At 36.9% G+C, this 27,704-nt stretch overlaps 1 protein-coding gene across 6 annotated transcripts in view; it reads left to right on the top strand.

The window, feature by feature from the left end:
* LOC103104742 (zinc finger protein OZF-like) overlaps positions 1 to 27,249 on the top strand; it is a 59,844-nt gene extending 32,595 nt beyond the window's left edge. For all 6 annotated transcript variants that reach the window (XM_016433034.2, XM_016433035.2, XM_056820473.1 and 3 more), the window contains 3 exons: positions 8,771 to 8,897; positions 23,236 to 23,331; positions 24,161 to 27,249. In XM_016433034.2, coding sequence (XP_016288520.1) covers positions 8,771 to 8,897; positions 23,236 to 23,331; positions 24,161 to 25,476 — 1,539 coding nt within the window. In that variant the 3' untranslated portion in view covers positions 25,477 to 27,249. The remainder of the gene's footprint in view (positions 1 to 8,770; positions 8,898 to 23,235; positions 23,332 to 24,160) is intronic.
* The last annotated feature ends 455 nt before the right edge of the window (positions 27,250 to 27,704 follow it).

The following is a 27,704-nucleotide window of genomic DNA, read 5'->3' as shown; positions in this document are numbered from 1 at the left end:
CAGAAGTAACTAACTACCCACCTGGGCTGTCCTAAGCCAAGCTAGAGCCAACCATTGGCATTTGTGAGACACAGGAAGTGAGGTAGGGAACAGCCTCGGGAATTCGCTAACTTCCTGTGGAGAGAGCTAGAGGCGAGTTGGTGTTAGGAGCTTGGAGAGGGAGGACGCCCGCAGACAGCTTTCCTTCAAATCGGTCACGTGAGTTAAGGACTGATTCTTTCCACCTGGGCCTTTGGGCCTAAAACTCCCTCTGCCTTGGTCAGAGGTTGAGTAGCCCCTTTCCCTTTTCTCTTCTCTCCTTCTCTCCCTCTCCTTTCCCTACTCCCAGTGTGATTAAATCTCCATAAACTCCATTCTGACTTGAGTGTTTCATTTTAGGAATTTCATAAGTAAATTCCTTGGCGGCCATTGTTCAATATTACATAAATCCTGTAGCCACATTTTTAGCAATTACAATATTATAACCTCTCCCAGAAGCTAAAAATTTTAACCATTACACTGTGCTTGGACATTCTCAGCCTTTTTTAGACTGTTCTTCCTCTGGATGTCCCAGGGCTATTCCACAGAATGGGTCAAGAAGGGGTGAAATTGAAGAGTATCCATTACCAAGTGTAAAATATATGAAGTCAGAGGGAGAGATAAAGACAAACAACCTATGCCAGAGGAGAGAACTACTAATTTTTCCCCTTTTACTTCATTTACCCTTAGTCTGTTCCGTTGATCCACCCTTCTTTGCAGTACTATATTTTAATGATTACTTCTTTATAAGTACAGTTTAAGATCTAGTACTGCTAGGCCACCATCATTCACTTTTTTTTTCTTTAGTTGCCTTGATATTCTTTTTTCTTTTAAACCCTTACCTCCGTCTTGGAGTCAATACTGTGTATTGGCTCCAAGGCAGAAGAGTGGTAAGGGCTAGGCAATGGGGGTCAAGTGACTTGCCCAGGGTCACGCAGCTGGGAAGTATTTGAGGCCAGATTTGAACCTAGGACCTCTCATCTCTAGGCCTGACTCTCAATCCACTGAGCTACCCAGCTGCCCCCTACCTTGATATTCTTGATCTTTTGTTCCTGCAGATGAACTTTGTTATACTTTTTTCTAATTCTATAAAAACATTTTTTTGATATTTTGATGGGTATAGCACTGAATAAATAAATTAATTTAGGTAGGATTATTATTTTTATTATATTAGCTCATCCTACCCATTTTTCTATTAGATTTTGGAGAGTGTCAACTGACCACATTAAATGACCAGTCAATTAATTATTTAGAAGAAAGACATTTTGCCTCCTGAGAATTCCAATCTTTATACTGTTAGTAGCTTTCTTTTGAATTAGCTTAATGCCAAAATATTAAATTTTAAAAAGATGGAACACCCCTTCTTTTCCTCATCAAACTTATTTTTCTTTCAATGTCACTAAATGTAAAATGACTGAATATATTCCAGTAATAAATGGCATTTATCATAAAACAAAGACTGTTTTGGCACATGATACCTAGTTGTTCCCCAAAGTCTCAATTTAACATCAGGCTACTCATCTTAACTTGGCTAGAATCAGAGTCTGATCCTATGTTAGATCTATAGAATCCTCTTTATGCTTTCTTTTAGAGAAGAGTATTTCAGACTTTTTAGGAAATTAATTAGAGAACTCTTTTTTCATTGTTTTCTCCTCATTGATCACTGTTAATATTTCCCCCCTAGAATACACTGTACATGCTACCTTCTCAGACACTCTTCAAAAAAATATTTTCATCAGATTAGCTCTTATCCTTGTGATGAGGAATTTCAGATCATCTCTCTCTTCCACAGAATCTCATACCTTGCTCAGAGAGCACTTCCCATTGTAATAGATGATATTGTGAGGGTATATTTGATGGTATACTAGATAACTAATGGATCAGATAGTTATCTTCTTTTTGCCTAACCTCCTCCCTTTTGTACCTCCCTCTTCAGAAGCCTTTCAGCCTCCCCTTCCCACTTCTTCAGTCTCCCTCAAGTCACTCAGTGTGAGATGTGAGGTTCAAATGAAATAGTTCTTAATCTTCTTTGTCAAACAAAGGGTTTATTTGAGGAAGACAGGATAAGGATAGAGGATGGAGGTAAGTGGGGTGGGATATCCTTATTCTCTACAGTGAGTATTAGATTGGAGGATATTGAAAGACATGGCAATTCAGTCACTATTATGAAACAGAGCCAGACAGAGAGATATATAAGGATTATTGTCCTCCTTCCTTCAAATCAGCCAGGTCACTTCCAACTTGATTATCCCAAGTCCCAGAGATGAAACCAACTTCTTTCTTCAGGGTAAGCACCATCAGCCAAAGACCCTGAAATCCAGTCAAGCAGTTGGTTCTTCCCTCCAACCATTTCCCAGTCACATTCCAAATGGAATCTTCATTTGACTGACAGATGATCCATATCCAGCTTCTGTCCTTTGCATGCATGCACCCTGCATTTTTTAATGATACCTTTTGGATATTTCTAACTATTTAATTCTTAACCCTGTATTATATCAAATATTCCTTTTACCCCCTCCCCCAAAAAATAACAAATCCTAATCTTACCTTATCTATTCTGTCTATCTAGTTCTATGCTAAGTTTGGGTATAGGAAAATTGTTTAGGTAATAGGGATTTACATAAACATGGTTTTGACACAATAACAACATGTAACAATTTAAAACCATTTCAATAGCATTTTGAATATGTAATTGTCTTATCTCCTAATGTCTATAAATTCAACTAAGTATAATTTCTATTACTAACAATTACTAACTTACAATTATAATGTAATCAAACTTCTATACTTAAATAGTTTAATGTCTGTCCCTACTTCCCTAAGACTTTGAACAAATTCTCTAATCTGTCCCTATAGTTAATCATTAGAACATTAATAAATTATTCTAATATAGTTAGTTTGTTAGTACATTAGTATTTACATATGTATATCCATATGCATTATTCTTGATTTCTGTGCAAACTCAAAGAAATATCTTTGTCCGTTTGAATTTTCCACAGAAATCTATATATCAGTGTCAATTTTGTGTTTTGCAACTATGCATTAGTTGTATACTTACCCATTCCATGAGATATCTTCCTACATTATATTTCTATGCAGCATATGTATGTGTATATATATATGTGATGTTAACATGTATGACACATTCTTACATAACCTCATGATCACAAGTCCAAACTTTCAAAGGCCTTCCATATCCTTTGATGTTGATTGTAGAAACTCTATGTCCTTCGTCATCCGATCAGCATATCACTCTTGTCTGCTGTCACTCTTGACTGTAGTCCTGTGTTCTTCAATTCAGGAGCAAACTGGAACAATCAGGAACATGCATGTGTGTAAGGTTTTTACAGGTGCATGTATGTAAGATTTAAATTTTCATTGTGCATGGAAGTAAGATATGAGTTCTTCATGAATGCTTGTCAGAAATCAACAGTTATTCTTCATACGTGGAAGTAAGCATTACATGTGTTCATCTTCATGCATATAAGTAAGCTTTACTTATGTTCATCTTCATGAGTGTGTGTAAGCATAATAGTATAATATAGTACATAGGTTCTTAGAATTTTGTTAAGAATATGAATTTGAAGTTTTTTCTTATCTTTTTGATGTTTGAATTTTTCACAAAGAGATTTATTGTATGTATAGTTATGTTTTGGAGATAGACTTGTAATGTATTTCGAGACATTGTATAAAATATGTAGAGACTTTTCTATGGCTGCTAAACTTTTAAATGTATATTTTCCTTTTGTCTGTGTTACTGGCTGTATTTCTTTTTGGAACTGTTCTATTTGCTTCAGGGGTGCTTTCCTGTTATTATTTTAACATGTGCCATACTCTCGTCTGTAATTTCTGATGATACTGTAGTCTTGTGTGCTTTCCTTTATTTTCCATAGGCTTTCATTCACAAGGACTGTTAGAGATTTTTTCTAGGACTACTCGTGTTTCTGCTCATGACTAGGGCTTTTTTTCTTTTTATCAAATGTCATTTGTATGTATCTTAATTGATGACATGATCAAATTGTTGTTTCTTGTGAGGTATCTGAAACTATGAGGTAATATCTTCATGGTATACTCTCCCTTTCTTCCTTCCCCTGGTAGAGATTGTTTTAGGTTGAAGGTTGAGAGATATGGATAACCTGTTAAAATTCTCATTTATAACTTGATGTTAAAGTCTTTGATAACATTCATCCATTGTGAATCTATGCTTCCATAGCATTCTAGGTGTTTGTGTCTGTCATAATTATGAAGATGGAGTTGTCTGCTACAAGCTTAGAAGTGTTCTTGTTGTTGTTGAATTACTTAGTTCTTTTGCTGTAATATTTTCTTTTCTACCTAAGACTAATCTTCATTCTCATAAAGTCTTGTGTAATATGTTACCCTATGGAATGTCAACTTATCTTGGTTTCACTCTTACTGCATGAATGGTATTTGTCATGTTCTTGAAGTTAAAGAATAGATGTGAAGTTGTATATCTATCTCTCCTCCTCCAGTTCTTTAATATGTTCCTTGATATCCTCCTTCCCATTCAAAATCTGTATCTGTACAAGCCATGTAATTCAACTTCTCTATGAAATCATCTTCATTATCAACCCCTAATCTTGCATACAGTTCTTCTAATGGTATACAACTTGTTCTGTGCCCAAAGAACATCTCATCATCATAATTTTGGTAAGACTTTGATTATACTGGTTTCAGGTATTCAGTTTTCTCACTAGTGTCCCACACATCCCATTCTTCGTCTACCTCTTCGTAAAGCTTATAAAATTGATAAGGCATCTGTTCGAAATCATCTTTATCCATTATTATTACCCCTTCTGATATTTATTCTGACTCTGTATCTGAATCTCACTCAATGAAATCAGCAATCCTTATGTTATTCATTGGATTTTGTTCAGTGTCATGAAAACTTGTGTCACAAAACTCTGGCTTTGTGTGTTGATCTAAGCCTATGTCATCAGCTTTTATGTTTCCCAAATCAGTTTCTGGTTGTTTCTCATTGATAAGCTTTAGATTTTTGTTTTGAGTTGGTAAACTTGATGGTATAGGGTTAGTTTCATCTCACAGATATTCAATGCTGTTATTAATATTTATAGATTCTACTCTATTATCAGCTAGAAGGTTTTGTTCATTTCCCTTCTCATTTGATTGTGAAGAGATAGGAATCTCTCCTTCTATGTTGTTATTTTCTTCTGGGAATAAGTGTAGTACATCTGCATGTTCCCCTGCATCATTAGGATGTGTGCCTTCATTCTTTCCCACAATACTACATACATATGTTTCTGGCTGTGTAGCTAAGGTGTTTATTGCTACTGAGTCACTGTTCATTTCTTTGCAATCCTCTGCCAGCTGTATGTTTGGATCAGTTAACTGTTTTTGATTTAAATTATTTCCTATAAAGTCTTCATATGAGGCTGATTGTACTATATCCTCTACTACATTGGAATTATAGCTGTTGCTTATCTCACATAAGTTTATTTGGCCAGATTCCCCTCTGCCACTTACAATGTTGGCTTCAAGTATGCCATTTGAATCCTTGGTTGTTCTTTCAGTTACTAAGACTTCCCTCTTTTCCATCCCTCTTTTCAAACTCAACTGTCATGTCACTTCCATTACTTTGAATGAATAGGATTATTATTTTCAAATGTAATGTCAGCTTCATTTTCAGTAAATTTTTTATTATCTAAATCAATCATTGTTGGAGGGAAAGTTTTAGCTTCAGGATTCAGAGTAGATGTTTTTTCTAAGGGTATCTGTGCCATAGATCTATTTGAAGAATTAACTGAGTTTGGTGGGATGTCAGGCAATTCTGTGAATGATTTCAAAGTATTTACTTTAGTAACAGTAACCTGTAGGGAATTGAAATTTTGTTTCTCTGTGTCTTTCACTAACTCTTACTTGAGTTTTTTGTGACCTTGTCTTTTTCTTTTACACAATTTAATCCCTGTGTCCACTCTGCACTGAAAAAAGTTCTCTAAGAATGTTTTGACTTGATTTGGACTTTTTTCCTATGTGGTTACTATACAGCCTTTCTCTGAGTCTCTTATCTCTGTTTCTATTTGAGACATGATTTCCTTAACTTCTGCATCTACTTCTCTTACTTGTCTCTGCCTGTCTCTTGATTTATTGAATTTACTATCACTCACAGATTCACTTTCTTGTATTGAATTTTCACCATTTCTTCTATGTTTCCTCCTGAGTTTAACAACAGCCTCTTTTACACTATCACTTCTATCTCCATGTACCAAACTACATACATTATAGACCTGGCTTCATAATTCTCTCCTAACCATGTCTGAATATTTAGGTTTAGCTCTTGATGTAATAGCCTGTTGCATTTGCACTAAATCAGTTGCCTGTTGTGTGGATTTTAGCTTACAATGAGAACAGCAAGTGGAATTTTGCTTTCTGTATCTAGCTTATGTGGTTTTGTTGTTTACTTCATGTTTCTTTTTCAGAAAACAGTCTTTAATCAGGTGTCCTTTCTTTTGGCAGAAAAAGCATTATTTAGTTTCTCTCAGTACTGTTTTTGGTTTATAAATAGGATTTGTGTAAGTCCTAATAGTGTTTAGTTTCTTGATTTCCTCAATCTCCTTGTCTCTTAGATTTTTCTCTGTTACCTCTAATTTTTCTTTTAAATCTTGCATTTGTTTACTTTGTTTTGAATGACTGTCATGAAGGTAACTGGTGGTTTCACATAATTCAATCAGACTCACAGTATTATACTTTGGGAAATAATGTCTTAAAAAGTTCTTTAAGTGAGGTGTGCATACCTTCAAAAACTGTCTTCTCACATGATTAGTAGATTCCTCACTATTTGCTTCTAAACCCATAATTGATTCAGCCACTTAAGAGAGACGATCTATAAATGAAGCTGGATGTTCCCTTTTATTTTGCATGAGTTTATCAAATCTTGCCCATGGATTAGGCTTCAAGCAACAGGGCTTAATAGCTTGGAGCAAGTCTTCCCTACATTTCCTTAAGTAGGTCATGCTTGTGGGATTTGCAAAATCAAGGCCTTCCCTTTGCTCCTCTGTCAGGTCGTTTTCTGACCTGGTCTTCTCAATGAATTGGCAATGATCATGGGGACTGAATAGTTCAGACAAGAGAAATTCTACATCTTGGAAATCTGGGTCAAAGATCCTGAAAGCACATTTCATTTTTTTCTGCATCTTAAAAGGCTAATCAATAAATTTTGGAAATCATTTCTTCAGTGAATCAAGTTCCTGGGATGTAAACTGTCTATGCACTTTTGATTGTAACATGCCAGCTGTGCTTGATAATTTAGTGACCTCCTTCAGTGGAAAAATTTTTTCAGGTTCACTCTTAGACTTAGTGTCCTTGACACGAAATTTCCCTGTGCATTAACCTTTGTTTTCTTTGCCTTTCTCTCTTTCTCTTTGGGTGCACAATCTGTCTGGCTATTGTTCTTGTCGCTGATCTGGTCTAGCCCTTTAGCCTTGATAAATTCTTCAAACATGTTCTTAATAACATTTTCCGTGTTAGTATCCACCACCATTAATTGTGCTGCCTTTTTGGGGATCACAAATCTATAGATATTCTTCAATAGGTCAAAGTCTGTAAAGCTGCCATAGAAATGATGTAAACTTGAGGCAAAATTTCAGATTGAAATGGCAACTGGAGTATGAACATGGTGGTATTACCAGTGTAATCCAGAAAATCAAAATTCATTCTGATCATTTTGCTATAGAGGATGTTATAACCCAAAATCCAGTAATGGCTGCCATCACAACAGCTCCACAGAATATTTTCTTAAAACATATTTTTCTGCTGTTTCTTAGGGATTGTAAAATTCAGTCTTTTAGAGGTGCCAATCTGTAATAGATGATATTGTGAGGGTATATTTGATGGTATACTAGATAACTAATGGATCAGATAGTTATCTTCTTTTTGCCTAACCTCCTCCCTTTTGTACCTCCCTCTTCAGAAGCCTTTCAGCCTCCCCTTCCCACTTCTTCAGTCTCCCTCAAGTCACTCAGTGTGAGATGTGAGGTTCAAATGAAATAGTTCTTAATCTTCTTTGTCAAACAAAGGGTTTATTTGAGGAAGACAGGATAAGGATAGAGGATGGAGGTAAGTGGGGTGGGATATCCTTATTCTCTACAGTGAGTATTAGATTGGAGGATATTGAAAGACATGGCAATTCAGTCACTATTATGAAACAGAGCCAGACAGAGAGATATATAAGGATTATTGTCCTCCTTCCTTCAAATCAGCCAGGTCACTTCCAACTTGATTATCCCAAGTCCCAGAGATGAAACCAACTTCTTTCTTCAGGGTAAGCACCATCAGCCAAAGACCCTGAAATCCAGTCAAGCAGTTGGTTCTTCCCTCCAACCATTTCCCAGTCACATTCCAAATGGAATCTTCATTTGACTGACAGATGATCCATATCCAGCTTCTGTCCTTTGCATGCATGCCTCTACCACACCATCTCCCTGATTCCATAGGGAAAAGCATTTCAGAGTAAGATACTTCTCCAGATTTTACCCTTCACGACATGATTCTCACTAAAGACTCAAAGTGCCTTTGTCAGTATTTCATTGGGCTCTGAATGACAGGTCTCCACTGATGGCTCTGACACCTATTAAGGTTCAGAGTTTGGGTAAAATCCTTGCTATTAAGGTTCAGAGTTTGGGTAAAATCCTTGTGTGCTTCAGTTTCCTCCAGTCAGTTGATGAGGGTTGTACTAGATGAATTCTGGTCTCTAAAACTTGTGACTTTGTTGGTTTAGGGGTCAATAACATTTAAGGATGTGGCTGTGGACTTCACCCAGGAAGAGTGGTGTCTACTGGACCATTCTCAGAAAGCCCTGCACCTAGAGGTCATGCTGGAGAATGTGCAGAATCTACTCTCTGTGGGTAAGGATCATTTCCTGTGTTAATTCTGAATCTGCCATTAAGAGAATGTCTTTATTTGAAGCCAGATGTGCAGGATTTTGAGCCTTTGTCAGTGATTAAAAAAGCAGAAGTGATGATCTCTGCCCAGGATTCTCCTTGTGCATGCTTTTAATTTTAAAAAAATAGCTTTTAATTATGTTAGGGAAAGGTAGGACTTTCCTTTCTTGCCCCCAAAATTGTTTCTTCTCTATTCTGGATAGCTTCAGGTGAAAACGTAAACTGGTTTCTATTTCTAAATGTAAACCGGTTTCTATTTCTATTTCTAAATAGATTTCTATTCTTGAAGCTAATCTCATAAGTCATCTAGCCAGCCTCTAATTGGACCTGAAATTTGTGTGCAAATCCTCTCTTTATAGCCAGACAGCTTTTACTTGAAGATGGGCATTGAAGGGAACCCTCTATATGTTGTTGGCAGAGCCCCTTTCCCTTTGGGCTGAGTCTGATCTTTAGAAAGGAATTCTTAATATTAAGTATTAATGGGAGAGACAAAGCCAAGAAGGCAGTGTAGCAGAAGCTGGACCTGCCCTTAGAATGTCAAAGCAAGCTAAAAATGTCCTTTTCAGTGACTACAGTCACAGAACAAACATGGGTAAGAGTGAGGTGGCTCTCCTGAGGAAAACAACTAGAAAGGTAGACAGGGTCTATTTTAAGGGATAAGAGGGGAACTGTATTTAAAACTACACACAGAGGAATGCAGACAATCCAACCCCCAACTACTGCTCTAGGTTCTTAACATGGGCATAAGCCAAATTTGAGACTCCAGGAACCTTCTTAAACCTTCATTATTAGCTCCTCCTATGACAACCCCTTTGAAAACAAAAGCTTGGCACCAGGCTGTAGTGAGGTCCCAAAGTCACTTGGCCAGTTCAAGTCTCTTGTAAAGCCTGTAGCCCCAGGGCAATGTAGCTCCCAGTTCTCTCAGCCCTGAAAGCCAGCAGCAGTCTCTAGAGGTGACTAAATCAGCAGCTTTCAGAGGGCTCAGCCCACAGGCCATGGAACCACCTTGGAAGAAATAAAGGTGATAGAAAACCATAACCACAGTTGAAGGGAGCAGCAAGGAAAAACAGAAAATTAAGAGAATACCCTGGGAACTGAGTGAAAGTCTGAGTTGGGGAGAGTCCCAGAAAATGAGCAAACAGCATTGGGATACAAAAGCCTCTACATGCAAAACTTCAAATAATAATGGGAATTGGTCTCAGGGGCTGGAAGAGTTGAAAAAAAATTCAAAAATCAAATAAGAGAAGTGGAAGAAAACTGGAGAAAAGAAAGGGAAGTAATGCAAAAATAAAATAGATGCTTAAAAAGCAAAATTGGCCAAGTGGCAAAAAAGCAGAAAAATCCAATGAAGAAAAGAATTCCACAAAAAATAAAATGGATGAAATGAAAAAAAAGAATCAAAAGGTCATCTAAGAAAATCATCCTTTAAAATTAGAATAGACCAAAAAGAAACCAATGATTTCTTTTTTTAAGTTAATTAATTTAGAGTGGTTCCCCTCCCCCGTTGCATGAATCATGTATTTTTCCTCCCTCCTCCCATCCTGCTCTAGTAGCCAATGAGTAATTCCAATGGGTTTTATATATATCCTTGATCAAGACCCATTTTCATACCATTGATATTTGCACTAGGAGGATTATTGAGAGTCCACATCTCCAGTCATATTCCCATCAACCCATGTGATCAAGCAGTTTTTCTTCTGTGTTTCTACTCCCACAGTTCTTTCTCTGGATGTGGAAAGCGTTCTTTCTCATAAGTCCCTCTGAATTGTTCTGAATCATTGTACTGCTGCTAGTAGAAAATTCCATTACATTCGATTGTACCACAATGTATCAGTTTCTGTGTACAATGTTCTCCTGGTTCTGCTCCTTTCACTCTGCATCAATTCCTGAAGGTCATTCCACTGACAAAGAATTCCTCCAGTTTTATCATTCCTTTGAGCATAATAGTATTCAATCACCAGCATATACCACAATTTGTTCAACCATTTCCCAATAGAAGGGCATCCCCTCATTTTCCAATATTTTTGCCACCACAGAGAGCGCTGTGATGAATATTTTGGTACAAGTCTTTTTCCCTATTATCTCTTTGTGGTACAAAGCCAGCAATTCTATGGCTGGATCAAAGGGCAGGCAGTCTAGAACATTTTTTCATGTACTCATTAATAATTTTGAATTCTTTACCCGAAAATTACCTATTCATATCCCTTACCCATTTATCAATGGAGGAATCGTTGGTGTTTTGTACAATTGTTTTAGCTCCTTATAAATTTGAGTAATTAGACCTTTGTCAGAGGTTTTTGTTAGAAAGATTTTTTCCCAGTTTGTTGCTTCCCTTCTAATATTGGTTGCATTGGTTTTGTTTGTACAAAAACTTTATTGTAATCAAAATAATTTAATTTACATTTTGTAATTTTTTCTAACTCTTTCTTGGTCTTAAAACCTTTCCTTTCCCTAAGATCTTACAAGTATATACTATTCTGTGTTCACCTAATTTACTTAGTTTCCTTCTTTATACTCAAGTTATTCACCCATTCTCAATTTATCTTGGTGTAGAGTGTGAGACATTGATCTAAACCTCATCTCTCCCATACTGTTTTCCAGTTTTCCCAGCAGTTTTTGTCAAATACTGGATTTTTGTTCTAAACGCTGGGATCTATTTTTATCATAGACTTTATCATAGACTGTCTTGCTGAGGTCACTTACCCCAAGTCTATTCCACTGATCCTCCCTTCTGTCTCTTACACTGTACCAAACTGTTTTGATGATCACTGCTTCATAGTATAGTTTGAGACCTGGGACTGCAAGGTCTCCTGCCTTTATTTTTTTTTCATTATTTCCCTTAATATTCTCGATCTTTTGTTCTTCCAAATGAACTTTGTTATGGTTTTTTCTAATTCAGTAAAAAAGTTTCTTGGTTGTTTGATGGGCATGGCACTAAACAAGTAAATTAGTTTGGGTAGCATTGTCATATTTATTATGTTAGCTTGTCCCACCCATGAGCAATTAATGTTTTTCCAGATATTTAGATCTAGTTTCAATTATGTGGAAAGTGTTTTGTAGTTGTGTTCATATAGTTCCGGTGTTTGTCTTGGCAGATAGATTCCTAAGTATTTTACAATGCGTGTGGTGATTTTAAAAGGAATTTCTTTTTCTAATTCTTGCTGCTGAGATGTGTTGGAAATATATAGAAATGCTGATGACTTATGTGGGTTTGTTTTATATCCTGCAACTTTGCTAAATTTGATTATTTCTACTAGCTTTTTACTGGATTCTCTAGGATTCTTTAAGTAGACCATCATATCATCTGCAAAGAGGGATAGTTTAGTCTCCTTATTACCATAGTACCTTCAATTTCTTTTTCTTCTCTAATTGCTACTGCTAGTGTTTCTAGTACCATGTTAAATCATAGAGGTGATAATGGGCATCCTTGTTTCACTCCTGACCTTATTTGGAATGTTTCTAATTTATTCCTATTGCAGATGATGCTTGCTGATGGTTTTAGATATAATATTTATTATTTTTAGGAAAGGCCCTTCTATTCCTATATTTTCTAGTGTTTTCAATAGGAAAGAGGGTTATATTTTGTCAAAGACTCTTTCTGCCTCTATTGAAATAATCATGTGATTTTTATTGGTTTACTTGTTGATATGGTCAGTTATGTTGATGGTTTTCCTAATATTGAACCATCCTTGCTTTTCTGGTATAAATCCTACCTGCTCATAATGAATAACCCTCGTGATCACTTTTAAGTCTTTTTGTCAGTATTCTATTTAAGATTTTTGCATCTATGTTCATTAAGGAGATTGGTCTACAGTTTTCTTTCTGTTTACCTGATTTTGGAATTAGTACCACAATTTTGTAATAAAAGCAACTTGGTAAAACTCCTTCTTTGCTTATTATGTCAAATAGTTTATATTGTATTGGGATTAGTTGTTCTTCAAATGTTTGATAGAATTCACTTGTGAATCCATCTGGTCCTGGGGATTTTTTCTTAGGGAGTTTTTTGATGGCTTGTTCAATTTCTTTTTCTGATATGGGATTATTTAGGTATTCTATTTCTTCTGTCAATCAAAGCTATTTATATTTTTGTAAACATTCATCAATATCACCTAGATTTCCATATTTATTGCTATATAATTGGGCAAAATAGTTTTTAATGATTACCTTAATTTCCTCATCATTAGAGGTGAGGTCACCCTTCTCATCTTTGATACAGTTAATTTTGTTATTGTCTTTCCTATTTTTAATTAGATTGACCACTACTTTGTCTATTTTGTTTATCAACAAATGGAAGGATTCACAAGTGAATTCTATCAAACATTCAAAGAACAACTAATCCCAATGCTATACAGCTTCTAGTCTTATTTATTAATTCAATAGTTCTTTTCCTTTTGATTTTATTAATTTCTTTGTTAATTTTTAGGATCTCTAATTTAGCTTTCATCTAGGGATTTTTTAAACTCTTCCCTTCTGTCTTAGAATCAATACTTGGTATTGTTTCAAAGACAAAAGAGTGGTTAGGGGTAGACAATGGGAGTTAAGTGACTTGCCCAAGGTCATACAACTGGGAAGTGTCTGAGGCCAGATTTGAATCCAGAACCTCCCATCTGGGCCTTACTCTCAATACACTGAGCTACTTGTTCACTTTCTAGTTTTTTTCATTTGCATGCCCAATTCATTGACATCTGCTCTCTCTAATTTGTTAATATGTGCACTCAAAGATGCAAATTTCCCCCTGAGTACTGCATCCCATAGATTTTGGAAGGATGTCTCATCATTGTAATTTTCGTCAATGAAATTATTAATAGTTTCTATGATTTGTTCTTTAACTAATTTTGGATATTCATATTACTTAATTTCCAATTAATTTTTGATTTGCCTTTCCACATACCCTTACTAATTATTATTGTTATTGCATTATCATCTGAAAAGGATGCATTTGTTATTTCTTCTCTTTTGCACTTGTTTTCATTGTTTTTATGCCCTAGTACATGGTCAATCTTTGTGAATGTATGATGTGCTGCTGAAAAGAAGGTATAGTCCTTTTTGACCCTGTTTATTTTCTCCACATATCTATTATCTCAACTTTTTCCAAGATTTCATTCACATCTCTTTCCTGTCATTTATTTTTTGGTTTGATTTATCTAGATCTGATAGAAGACAGTTCGGGTCACCAAGTAGTATAATTTTACTCTCTATTTAGTCCTTGAGATCTACTGGCTACTCCTTTACAAATTTGGATGTTATATCATTTGGTGCATACATGTTGAATACATATTTCCTCATTGTCTATACTGCTTTTATCAGGATGTAATTACCTTCCATATCTAGACCTTTCTTTACTTTGGCTTTGTCAGATATCATGATTGGGACTGCCTTCTTTTTCTCAATTAATGCCCAATATATTTTGCTCCAGCATTTTAACTTTACCCTGTGTGTGTGTACCTACATCATGTGTGTTTCTTATAGAGTAACGTATGATAGGATTTTGGTTTCTAATCCACTCTCGTATTTGTTTTCATTTTATGGATCAGTTCATCCCATTCACTTTCAGAGTTATGATTACCACCTGTGTATTCCCCAACATTTTAATTTTCTCTCCTAGTTCTGCCCTTTCTTTCACTATTTCCTTCTACAGCAGTATTTTGTTTTTAATCATTCCCCTTAATTTCTACCCTTATATTACTTTCCTTTTTCTCTATCCCCACCTTCTTATTCCCCTCTTATTTTTCCTTGGGGTCTTTTTAAACTATCCCCATACTCTCCATCCTTTGTAATGCTTCCCTCCCCACTAGTACATTTGTTACCCTTCTACTTCTCTATAGGGCACAAATCAATTCTCTCCCCCAATGGATCTGATTGTTTTTCCCTCTTTGAGTCCATTTCAATGCACATAAGAATTAAGTATTTCCTATCTCCAACCTCTTTATCCTTCCAGTGTATTGGTGTTCTCCCCCTCTCCTGCCATGAGCTTCTTTATGAAATATAGATGTTCCCCATTTGTTCTCTTTTCCCATTTCTCTTAGTATTAACCTCTTTTTTTACCTTTAGTTATATATATATGTATATGTATATATATATGTATGTATGTATGTATTTTCACATTTCATCCTATGCAGTTTGTCTCTCTTCTCTCCAAGTATAATTCTTCTAGCAACCCAGGTGATAATACAATTTTTAAGAGTTACCAGTATCATCTGTTCTTATGGGAATATGGATCATTTTAACATATTGGGTTCCTTAAAAAAAAAGTTTGTGTTTTTTTTTCTTTTCCCTTTCTTAATTACCTATTAGTGATTCTTTTGAGTTTTGGGTTTGGGCACCAAATTTTCAGTTTAAGCCAGGTCTTTTCTTTATGAATGCTTGGAAGTCTTCTATTTCATTAAATGACCATACTTTCACCCGTAAGAATATAGTCAGTTTTTCTGGGTAGTTCATTCTTGGTTGTAGACCCAAGTCCCTTACTTTCCAGAATATTATATTCTATGCCTTCTGGTCCTTCAGTGTAGATGCAGCCACATCCTGTTATCCTTACTGTGGAACCTAAATGACTTCTTAGCAGCTTTTAATGTTTTTTTGTAATATTTTTTCCTTGGTCTTTGTATTAGGTGTTAATTTTGTTGGGTGGTTTATTGTAATATAGATTCGCTGAGCAAGCACACTGAGCAATACAGTAGTGAGGAGTCAGACAACTGTCTCCCTCCTCCCCTCCCACCAACTTCTGTATTCTTTTCAGTTGGAGTCAAGCTGGGATTCAGTCTGAGTAAGTTGACTGAAAACCTTACAGATATCTCGATCTTTAAATTGTTAGAAATGGGATTTATTTTAAGGAAGGAGGGATAAGGGAATTTGGATAGGAGAGAGGGGTTTAGGATATTCCCTGATCTATAATAAATTTTAAATGAGTAAGTAAAATTATAAAATTTTTTGAGAGGGATGTCCTCAACAGCTTTGAAAGGTCTTCAGAGTCAAACTCCAAAAATCTCAGAGAGAAATCAATACCCAAAAGGCAGAAAAATCTCCTTAGCTCTTCCTCAAGTATCAGGAAAAGGAGTCAGAAAGAAGGAGTTTGTGTGTTCCTGTTTGAACTGCCTTCTCCAGGCCACATTCTACCTTGGAATTTTTCCTTGATGGATGGATCTCTAAGGTTCTATTCATTGCATCTGTTTCTCCAGGTTTTCTGCAGTATTACTCTCTTATATCTGGTAGTTCTTGAATTTGGCTATAACATTCTTGGGTGTTGTCAATTGAGGATTAAATACAGTAGATAATCTGTGGATTCTTTCAATCTCTACTTTTCCCTCTTGACCGAGAATGTTGGGGCAATTTTCTTGGATAACGTCCTGTAAAATGATGTCTAGACTTTTTCTGTTGTCATGATCTTCCTGTAATCCAATAATTTTTAAATTGTCTCTCCTGGATCTGTTTTCACATCTGACGTTTTGTCAATTAGATGTTTCATATTTTCCTCAATTTTTTCATTCTTTTGATTTTTTTGAGTTTTATATATTCTTGCTGCCTTGTGAAGTCATTTGCTTCTAGTTGTTGGATTCTAATTTTTAAAGATTTAATTTAATTCCTGACTTTTTGGTCATCCTCCTCCTGGTCTGTTTTTCTTTATAGGCCATATTTCATCTTCTTTGCCTCATCTTTCATCTTCTTTGCCTCATTTTTAAGCTGGTTAATTTTGGCTTTAAAGACACTTTTTTCTTGATTTAGTTCATATGCCTCTGTTTCCAGATTACTTATTTTGCTTTTTAAGTTCTTTTCCCAGTTGTCTTCAGCTTCTCTTAATTGTTTTTTGAATTGTATTTTGAGTTCTTCCAAAGCCTATGTCCAATTCACTGAAGTTTCTGTGTTTTTGCTTGGTTTTCCTCGAACTTCTTCTGTTCCATTTGCTCTTTCTTCATTACCTGGATAGAAACTGTTGATTGTAATTTCTTTTTTTTTCTGTTGTTTACTCACATTTTTTCTTCTTTCCCCCATCATTGGCTGTTTTCTTGCTCCTCTGTTTATTTGCTGGATCTGTGGGTTTGGGCTATTCTTTACTGAAAGGGCTTCTTCTCTGCTCTGCCGATTGACCAAGTTAGGCTAATGGTATTGATGAGCCCTGAGGTAAGATCTTCCTCAGCTGGCAATAGAAGCTAAAAATGAGCTGAGCTTCCCACCCTGTCATGAAGGTTGTATCCTGTAGTAGTTTCAGCCTTTGTCCTTGGAGCTTAGTCAGCAAGGCTCTCAGAACACTCTGTAGGGGAGAGGTGTTGTAGTTTGAGCTTACCTGCACTCTGAAGGCTTCTTTTATGCCTTTTGGTAAGATTAATCCAGGGCAGGGTTGATCTGCAGAGCTGGATATACTCTGAGGCCAAAACCTCGAGGGGGAGTGGGCAAAGATGGAATGTTTTGGCTGGGACTAGTCTGCCTTCTCTGATCCTCTCCTCCAGCTGCCTCCCTGCCCCTGTGTTCAATGTCTTGACCCTAGCACTGCCCTGCCAGCAAGGCACTCTCTCTGGACTATCACCCTCCCCTCCCAGAGATTCAAGCAACCACTGTTGCTTCAGCACTGTAGGTAGTGGAGGGATCCTGAGACCTTCCTTCTTCCTTTCCCTTAAACCATAGTGTTCAAGATTTCAGGCTTTTGGGGGGTGCACATTTTAAGTTGAATCCAGCAGGAGGGTTCCCTAGCTCTGTCCTGTTGTTAGATTTGGTTTTCTGTCCCCTTTGAGCACTGTGTTTTTGATTGGTATGGAAGGGTTTTCAAAGGTACGCATTTTACTGCATCTAAGACACCATCTTCACTCCACCTCTCTGGATCTGAGAGATGTTTTTTATATTAAATATATTTGATATATAGAAGTAAACATATAAAGAATAAAGTAAATGGATTATTTCCATAACTATATGGGAGTGAAATTTTTTTAAATAATATTTTATTTGATCATTTCCAAGCATTATTCATTAAAGACAAAGATCATTTTCTTTTCCTCCTCCCCTCCCCCCATAGCCGACCCGTGATTCCACTGGGTGTCACATGTGTTCTTGATTAGAACCCATTTCCATGTTGTCAATATTTGCATTAGAGTTTCATTTAGAGTCTCTCCTCTGTCATGTCCCCTCAATTGCTGTAGTCAGGCAGTTACTTTTCCTCGGTGTTTCCACTGCCACAGTTCCTGTGTTTGTCTCAGGAGATAGATTCCTAGGTATTTTATTTTGTCTAAGGTGATTTTGAATGGGATTTCTTTTTCTAGTTTTTGCTGCTGAGCTGTGTTGGAGATATATAGAAAAGCTGATGACTTATGTGGGTTTATTTTGTATCCTGCAACTTTGCTAAAGTTGTTGATTATTTCAATTAGCTTTTTGGTTGAATCTCTTGGATTCTATAAGTAGACCATCATGTCATCTGCAAAGAGTGATAACTTGGTCTCCTCCTTGCCTATTTTGATGCCTTCAATTTCTTTTTCTTCTCTAATTTCTACTGCTAGTGTTTCTAGTACAATGTCAAATAGTAGAGGTGATAATGGGCATCCTTGTTTCACTCCTGATCTTATTGGGAATGCATCTAGTTTATCCCCATTGCAGATGATATTAGCTGATGGTTTTAGATATATACTGTTTATTATTTTTAGGAATGACCCTTCTATTCCTATGCTTTCTAGTGTTTTTAATAGGAATGGGTGTTGTATTTTATCAAAGGCTTTTTCTGCATCTATTGAGATAATCATGTGATTCTTGTTGGTTTGTTTGTTGATGTGGTCAATTATGTGGATGGTTTTCCTAATGTTGAACCAGCCCTGCATCCCTGGTATGAATCCTACTTGATCATGGTGAATGATCCTTCTGATCACTTGCTGGAGTCTTTTTGCTAGTATCCTATTTAAGATTTTTGCATCTATATTCATTAGGGAGATTGGTCTATAGTTTTCTTTCTCTGTTTTTGACCTGCCTGGTTTTGGAATCAGTACCATGTTTGTGTCATAAAAGGAGTTTGGTAGAACTCCCTCTTTGCTTATTATGTCAAATAGTTTGTATAGTATTGGGATTAACTGTTCTCTGAATGTTTGATAGAATTCACTGGTGAATCCATCAGGCCCTGGGGATTTTTTCTTAGGAAGTTCTTTGATGGCTTGTTGGATTTCATTTTCTGATATGGGATTATTTAAGAATTCTATTTCCTCTTCTTTTAGTCTAGGCAGTTTGTATTTTTGTATATATTCATCCATATCATCTAAATTGGTGTATTTATTGCCATATAATTGGGCAAAGTAATTTCTAATGATTGCCTTAATTTCCTCTTCATCAGAGGTGCTGTCCCCCTTTTCATCTTTGATGCTTTTAATTTGCTTTTCTTCCTTCCTTTTTTTAATTAGATTGACCAGTACTTTGTCTACTTTGTTTGTTTTTTCAAAGTACCAGCTTCTTGTCTTATTTATTAAATCAATAGTTCTATCACTTTCTATTTTATTAATTTCTCCCTTGATTTTTAGGATTTCTAGTTTGGTTTTCTGCTGGGGGGTTTTAATTTGATAACTTTTGAGTTTTTTTATTTGCATTTCCAATTGATTGATCTCTGCTCTCCCTAGTTTGTTGATATATGCACTCAGGGATATGAATTTACCTCTGATTAAGGCTTTGGCTGCATCCCAAAAGGTTTGAAAGGATGTCTCGCCATTGTCATTTTCCTCGATCAAATTATTAATTGTTTCTATAATTTCTTCTCTAACTAAAAGATTTTGGAGTATCATATTGTTTAATTTCCAATTAGTTTTTGATTTGGTTTTCCATGTACCTTTACTGATCATTATTTTTATTGCCTTGTGATCTGAGAAGGCTGTATTTATTATTTCTGCTCTTCTGCATTTGTGTGCTATGTTTCTGTGACCTACTGTATGGTCAATTTTTGTGAATGTTCTATGTGGTGCTGAGAAGAAGGTGTATTCCTTTTTATCCCTATTTATTTTTCTCCATATGTCTATTAATTCTAATTTTTCTAAGATTTCATTCACTTCTTTCACCTCTTTATTTATTTTTTGGTTTGATTTATCTAAATTTGATAATGGTTGGTTTAAGTCTCCCACTAATATGGTTTTACTGTCTATTTCTTCCTTCAATTCTCCTAGTTTCTCCATTAGAAATTTGGGTGCTATATTATTTGGTGCATACATGTTGATTAGTGATATTTCCTCATTATCTAAAGTCCCTTTTAACAAAATATAATTACCTTCCCTATCCCTTTTGATCAGGTCTATTTTTGCTTTGGCTTTATCAGATATCATGATTACCACTCCTGCCTTCTTTCTGTCAGTTGAGGCCCAGAAGGTCTTACTCCATCCTTTAATTCTGACCTTGTGGGTGTCAACCCTCCTCATGTGTGTTTCTTGGAGACAACATATGGTAGGGTTTTGGATTCTAATCCATTCTGCTATTCGTCTACATTTTATGGGTGAGTTCATCCCATTCACGTTCAAAGTTATGACTGTCATTTGTGGACTCCCTGGCATTTTGATATCCTTCCCTGGTTCTAACCTTTTCTTCTTCAGCTCTACCTTTTAGTCCAGTGATTTACTTTAAATTGGTCCCTCTTGTCCCCTCCCTTGATATGTTTCCCTTTTTAGTCCCTCCCCTTTTGTTTTCCCTCTCCCCCTCCCCCCCTTGGTTTTCCCTTCTCCCTACCCTTGTTGGGTAAGATAGAATTCAAGATCCCAATGGATCTGGATGTTTTTCCCTCTCAGAATTGATTTCCCTGAGAGTAAGGTTTAAGTAAAAACTCTCTTCCTCTCCTTCTTATAGGAGTTTTCTTCCCCTCCCCTTCCCATGTGAATCTTTGTGTGAGAACGATTATTCTATTTGGTCTTTCTTTTCCCCCTATTTACACATTACATTGTCCCCACATGTTAGTATACATAGATTGATATAAATGTAGTCCTTATAGAAGAGAGTTTGAGTAAAAGAAGAAAACATTTTTCTCCTTTTCCCTTTCCTTCATATTTACCTTTTCAGGTATTCCATGCTCTTTGATTTTCGATATCGAACTTTCCACAGATCTCTGGTCTTTTCATTGCAAAAAGTTGGAAATCTTCTATTTTGTTGAATGCCCATACTTTCCCTTGGATGTATATAGTCAGTTTTGCTGGATAGCTGATTCTTGGTTGAAGACCCAGCTCTCTTGCCTTTCTGAAGATCATGTTCCATGCCTTACGATCATTTAGAGTAGAACTTGCAAGGTCTTGTGTGACCCTGATTGGCATTCCTTTATATCTAAATTGTCTTTTTCTGGCTTCTTGCAGGATTTTTTCTTTTGTTTGAGAGTTTTGGAATTTGGCAATTACATTCCTGGGAATTATCTTTTTGGGGTTTAGTGTAGAAGATGTTCTGTGAGCTCTGTCAGTGGCTGTATTGCCCCCTTGTTGTAGAATCTCTGGGAAATTTTCTTTGATTATCTCTTGTATTACGATGTCGAGTTTGCTGTTTATTTCTGGCTTTTCTGGAAGTCCACTTATTCTTAAATTATCTCTTCTCCCTCTATTTTCCAAATCTGTCACTTTGTCAGTGAGATATTTTATGTTCTCTTCCAATTTCTTGCTCTTTTGGCTTTGCTTTATTAGTTCTTGCTTTAAAGCCTGGTTTTCTTTTACAGTTTGGTCAAACTGGTTTTGTAGATGCGTGAATTTCTTTTGCATTATTTCCCACTTTTCCTCCCAGAAGGCTTCCATCTTTTTGATCATTTCAGATTCAAATTCTTCATGGGTTTGTGGAGAGTTTCCATTTCCTTTGGAAGGTTTCAGAGCATTTGCTTGTGTTTCCTCTTCTATCTCCTCTGTGTTTTGTATTTTTGCTCCATAAAATGTGTCCAAGGTCGCCCCCTTCTTGTTTCTTTTTGAATTTTGGGACTTTTGTGCTTCTGTGGAGTTTGCCATCTCTATCTGAGTGGGGGGGACTAGCTTTTCTTATCTCTGTCTGGTGTTCAGAGGTTTTAGCCCTAGGCAGATTGTCCGTTCTATGCAGTTGTTGTTCTGTCTTCCCTGGAAGCCAGGAGTTGCTGGTGTGCCCCTGTTACTGCCCTACTCTCCTCGGCACCCTCCTGATGCTTCTCCGTTGCCTTACTTCCACACTCTAAGCCTAGCTTGGCCCTTGTTCCTGTGCCTTAGCCGGCCAGCTCCTGCATTCCGCGGGGGGAGGGGCCGCGGCTTCCCAGAGCTCAGAGAGCTCCTAATGAGATTAGCTTTCCCTGGGTTGAATTTAGTATGCCTTGAGGCAGGGACTTTTTTCGTGAGACTCCGATGGAAGGATCCAGCCAGGGGGTTACGCGCTCCCCCATCCCTCACTGTTTCCCTGCTGTCTGGGTGCCCCCTCGACTGGGTTAGGTTGTTTTCAGGATGTGGCCTTCAGAGTAGCAGGCCGTGGGGCTCTGAGGTTGCCTCTGCTGCCTCGGACTCGGACTCGGCGCTCTGGGTTGGGGGAGATGGGTCCTAGGACCTTCCTTCTGCCTACCCCTTAGGTCCGAGTGGTCTCGGGTTCTGGCTTTTGGGGGTGGCTGTACCTTTTGATTCAGGTCCAGGTCCAGGAGGAGGACTCCCGGGGTCTATGCTGTTGATTGTTTTGAATTTTGGTGCCCTAGGAGCATTGGGTTTGAGATCGGTAAGGAAGGGTTTCAGGAGATCTGGACTTTAGCTTTCTCTAAGCCGCCATCTTAACCGGAAGTCCTCCAGGAATGAAATTTTTAAAAGTATTAAAGTTCACAACCTGTCATTTTGTTTATTCTAGTAAATTCATCCTTATTCCTACATTCTTCCCTGAAATCCCAGGACACATGATAGGAATGAAAGGAAGGGAATAAGCTTTTGAAAATACCTGCTCTTTTTCCTCTATTGGATAAATGAGTTCATAATTATCATTAATTTGACAAAATCCCTCTGAGTTTGATAGTCTTATTGTCCTCAATTCATAGTTGAGGCAAACTAAAGTGAAGTAACTTGTCCAGGGTCACTCATGTACCGTCTCTCTGAGGTTGGATTAGATTTCTTTTTCTGACTCCAGGTTCAGATCTCTTACCCCTACACTAGTAGCTGCTTTTGATTTCTAGATAATGGAGGCTGCATGGTGTACCTATCCTTATAAGAAGTAAATAAAGAGGGAATTTTGTGGTTGCAAATGGTTTCCATGATTTCTGCCCTCCTACAAATGTACCAACAGTGAATACAACAGAAATTGTTCTATAGTCCTTCCTTACTTGCATGCCACCTTTCCTTAAAAAGGACCATATTATTTATTTTTCTCTCCTGATCCCTTCCTTCTTTCTCATGCTCAGGGCTTCCAGTTCCTAGAGAAAATTTTATCTCCTGTTTTCAGCAAGGGAAAGCACCATATCTGCTACAGCAAAATGACCCAAAGAGCTCCAGTCCAGGTGAGTGAGTTGAAAGCAGGTGTATAAGGGCTGTTATCCCAAAAGATTTTTATCTGTTGTGAAGGGAGTGCTAGACTTGGGTGCTGGCAGGCCAACACTGAATCATACTCTTCATTCCCTGAGAGATGAATGATAGACTCAATATAGGGCTTGAAACATAATATATGGTAGATTATAAAATAAGATGAATATTTAATATGTGTGCAGTAAATATTGTACAATCTTTGCATCTGTAGAGAAAAGAAAACTTATATTCCACTTTTGAAAATTACTGCATGAGTGTTAAAAAGAGTAGATGTTTCTCTGCTTTGCATACAAAATTTACCAAGACTGACCATGAGATAGTGCATCCAAAATGATGAGAACAGAATATCTGGAAGATTATCTGACATTCACAAAATCATAAGAATATCGGATGAGTGACTTTTCAAGAAAAATGGAAAGACCAATGGAGAAAAATTGTGGAATACTGTGGACAAATCATGCTCATGCAGTGGGTTTGAGTTGTAGTCTAACTACTAGGAAATTGTTCAGGTAATTCTTCCATTCTTTACTCATGACGTGAGTTGCAAGTATAGAGAAAATCTTGGGCCTGCCTGAGTCACAGGTCCATTGTTGAATTTCATTGTAATTGTATGTGAAATACAAATATGGCCAAATGGTCTATCCAGAGAGTAGTTCTGCTTGTTACAGTTTGAAACCTCCTTTTTACTTGAGGAATAGAATAAAAATCAGTTTACTTTCTGTCAACAGAGGAAAGAAGTCATATTGTTCTGTGTGCATATGTCCTCTTTCCTTCTGTGTTTATATCATTATTTGTTTTTTTCAGAGGCAGAGACTAATTGTGGAGTGAAAGCTTCATCTACAAAGGTGAGCCCTTTTGAGGAAGGATCTGGTCCCCAACGATGCATGAATGAGAATCTTCATGACTTCCTTTTGAGAGAAAGCTGTGACTCTACTATCAAGGTAAATAAAAGCCCAAAGAGTGACAGTGAATTTGATGAAACTGAAGAGAAATTCAGCCAATATTCAGTCCTAACTCAGTATATGAAATTGATGTTAGAAAATGACTATCGTCAGGAAAGTGAATATAGGAAATGCTTTCGTGAAGAAGGAGGACTTGTTCATTCACCTGAGAAACCTGAAAAGCCCGTTCATCAAAGTAACCAAGGAGGAATAGCCTTGGGCTATAGTTCAGATGTCATTAGACATTCAAAAAGTAAACATGTTGAGATAGTTTCTGTGAGTGACAGAGGTGGGAGAACTTTCAGTCAGAACTCTCAGCTTGGAGCACATCAGCGAATCCACAGTAGAGAAAAATCTTATGAATGTAAGCACTGTGGAAAAGCTTTTAAAAAGAGGAGATATCTTGTTAAACATCAGAGCATCCACACTGGAGAGAAACCTTATGAATGTAAACAGTGTGGAAAGGCTTTTAGAGAGAAGAGATCTCTTGCTAAGCATCAGAGCATCCACACTGGAGAGAAACCTTTTGAATGTAAACAGTGTGGAAAGACTTTTAGAGAGAGGAGATCTCTTGCTAAGCATCAGAGCATCCACACTGGAGAGAAACCTTTTGAATGTAAACAATGTGGAAAGGCTTTTAGAGAGAGGAGATTTCTTGATAAACATCAAAGCATCCACACTGGAGTGAAACCTTATAAATGCAAACACTGTGAAAAGACTTTTTCCCATAGGAACAATCTTGATGCACATCAAAACATCCACAGTGGAGAGAAACCTTATCAATGTAAACACTGTGGAAAGGCTTTCACACAGAGGGGTAATCTTACTTCACATGAGAGAATCCACACTGGAGAGAAACCTTATGAATGTAAACAGTGTGGAAAGGTTTTCACATGGAGCGCCTCTCTTGCAGCACATCAGAGCATCCACACTGGAAACAAACCTTTTAAATGTCAACACTGTGGAAAGGCTTTCATACAGAAGTGCTCTCTTAGTAGACATCAGAAAACTCACACTAGAAAGAAACCTCGTGAATGTAAGCAGTATGGAAAGGCTTTCATAGAGATGAACCAACTTCCCAAAGCTCAGAGCATCCACGCCGTAGACAAAGTTTTATTATATAGGGTAACATCTTGTTTTATTCTCCAGAATGCTTCAATTAGCATTACTAATCTTTGATTGGCAACTTCCTATAGAAAATTTAGCAAAAGTTCAGTGCCCCTCTGAAGGGAGATACTAATTTCTTCTCATGAAAGTAGAGAAATCCCCCATTCCAGCAGCTTTGTGTATGTGTATATATAATATATATAATGAGTATGCACCTTCAATTCACTCTCTTTTCTAATATGGCCAAAACCACCTCTTTTTAAAAATTATGACAGATTAAGTGGTTAGATTCTGATTGTGTGAAAGAAATCATGGAGTGGATTGGGTCATGAGGATAAAATGGCAGCAGGAAAAAACAGCCATAGAATCAAGAAATCAGGAGACACTGGTCATGACAGATGTCTCCTGCACTGCACCCTCAAGTTCCCCTCTAGGAGGCCCAGGCAAAAGAGAAAGCCACAGTTCGCCCCTGAGATGAGGTGTGAGGGTTAATGGGAGGAGAAAATATTTGATAATCTGAGGGAAAAGCAGATTTCACTCACTTATTTTTCAGTTTTGTTGCTTGCAGTACTTTTTCTGTAAGCATGGCTAGGGCACCCTAATGACGGAGGTAGAATAGCAAGCTAAATGGAGCAAGTAGGACAGTAATTTCTATATCTTTCCTCTTTTCCCATCTTTTTAGAGGCCTTAAGACACAAGGGGCAGCCAGAAGGCAACTGCTTACAGGCCACCCTGACATTTTCAGTATGGGCTTTTCTTCCCTAGCACCACCCCTAGTCCTGGGAGACCTTCCTTTCTTTCTTAGCATCCCATAAGGCAGTGCACCAGCCACCTATTGGCTAATAGTAAAACTGCAGGCAATTTAAAAATAAATAAGGTAAAATGATGAAAGTTAACATAATTAAAGAAAAAATTTTATAAAATTTAAAAAACTTGAATAAAATGAAATTCAGCAAAATTAATATAAAGTAAAATCATTAATAAATACACAAAATTATTTAATTTGGTATACCAGTTATGTAGTCCATCATTTAAAAACTTACTGGTTTCTTATTTAACCCTAACAGCAAATTCCAGTGTTACTGCCTTTTAAAATAAACTTAAAGGAAGTAGCATCTTTTTTTTTATTATTGTTTTAGAAATGGTTTGGAGTTCTTTTATTATTTGATTTTCTACAGTATGGTTCCTAAACTCAGTATCCCATTGTAAGGATATTAGAAAAATAAGTATTGTTTTATTAGTTTGGAGATAAGAAGTAAAGTGGATGCTTTAGAAAAGAATTGGAGTTTGAAACAGAGCTGGGAGAGCATAATGATTTCAGATGTTGACAGTTATAACCATTTTTCTGTGTCAGTTACTCTCTCTGGCAGTTGTCAGAGACACACACTCAGAGAATCTCCCAAGGTTGGAGGACAGAACATCTTTGCCTCTCTCTCTGTCTGAGGGAAAGATCTGAAGGAGCTCAGTGTTTTCCTTTCCCATTTTGGGAAACACTATTGAATATTAGTTGTGGTTTTCATAGTTTAACTCTGAAAAGACCAAAGAAAAATCTGGTCTTTAGTTTAGTTCTAACTTGATTCTTGTTGAGACTCAACCAGCTAGCCTTTACTAGTTTATAATTTGAAGGTGAGGTTAAGAATTATGAGGCTAATAGCAATAGTTTTTATTTAGATGATATAAATTTGGGTTAGTCAGATCAGGGAGGAGTAGTGTAGCCTGGAAAACAGAGGAGAAGTGGTTCATTGCAGAGCCAGGAAGTTTATTTGGGTGGATTTAGAATCCCTTAGAATTAGAAATCCTTCTTTTTCCTTATATGTTTCAATAAATATTTTATTTGTACAGTAAGAGTCTCTTTAGCATCCTTGCGCCTGGCACTGAAGGGAAGCTCACATTTGAGCTTCACTTCATCTATTTAAATATTTTATTTTTCTAATTCGCCAATTTATTTTTTCAGTTTGGTGAGGTAAATAGGACAAAGAACCTAACTGTCTAATTTTAAGGGTCTTTCAACTTATACACGTGGAACCATTACCTCAGCAGGGGGTCTGTGGAAGCAGCTAGAGCTGACAGTTTCACTGTGACCTCTGGTTACAGGGAGCTGAACTCTAGGTGGCTACAAAATCCATCTCCCAGTCAACTTGTTACAAAGACTCTGTACTCTCAGGAAACCTGGTGAATTAACTACATAGAATCCCCATGGGATTTTCTCTGTTATGTGACTTCTCTCATTTTCATTATTATGCCAGAATATATAAAAAATGTCCTTGCCTATGACTTTCTAATGCCAGTACTCTCATGGA

The sequence above is a fragment of the Monodelphis domestica genome, chromosome 3 (assembly GCF_027887165.1).
Source record: "Monodelphis domestica isolate mMonDom1 chromosome 3, mMonDom1.pri, whole genome shotgun sequence".
NCBI lineage: Eukaryota > Metazoa > Chordata > Mammalia > Didelphimorphia > Didelphidae > Monodelphis > Monodelphis domestica.
This window is presented reverse-complemented; position numbering and strand designations above follow the sequence as displayed.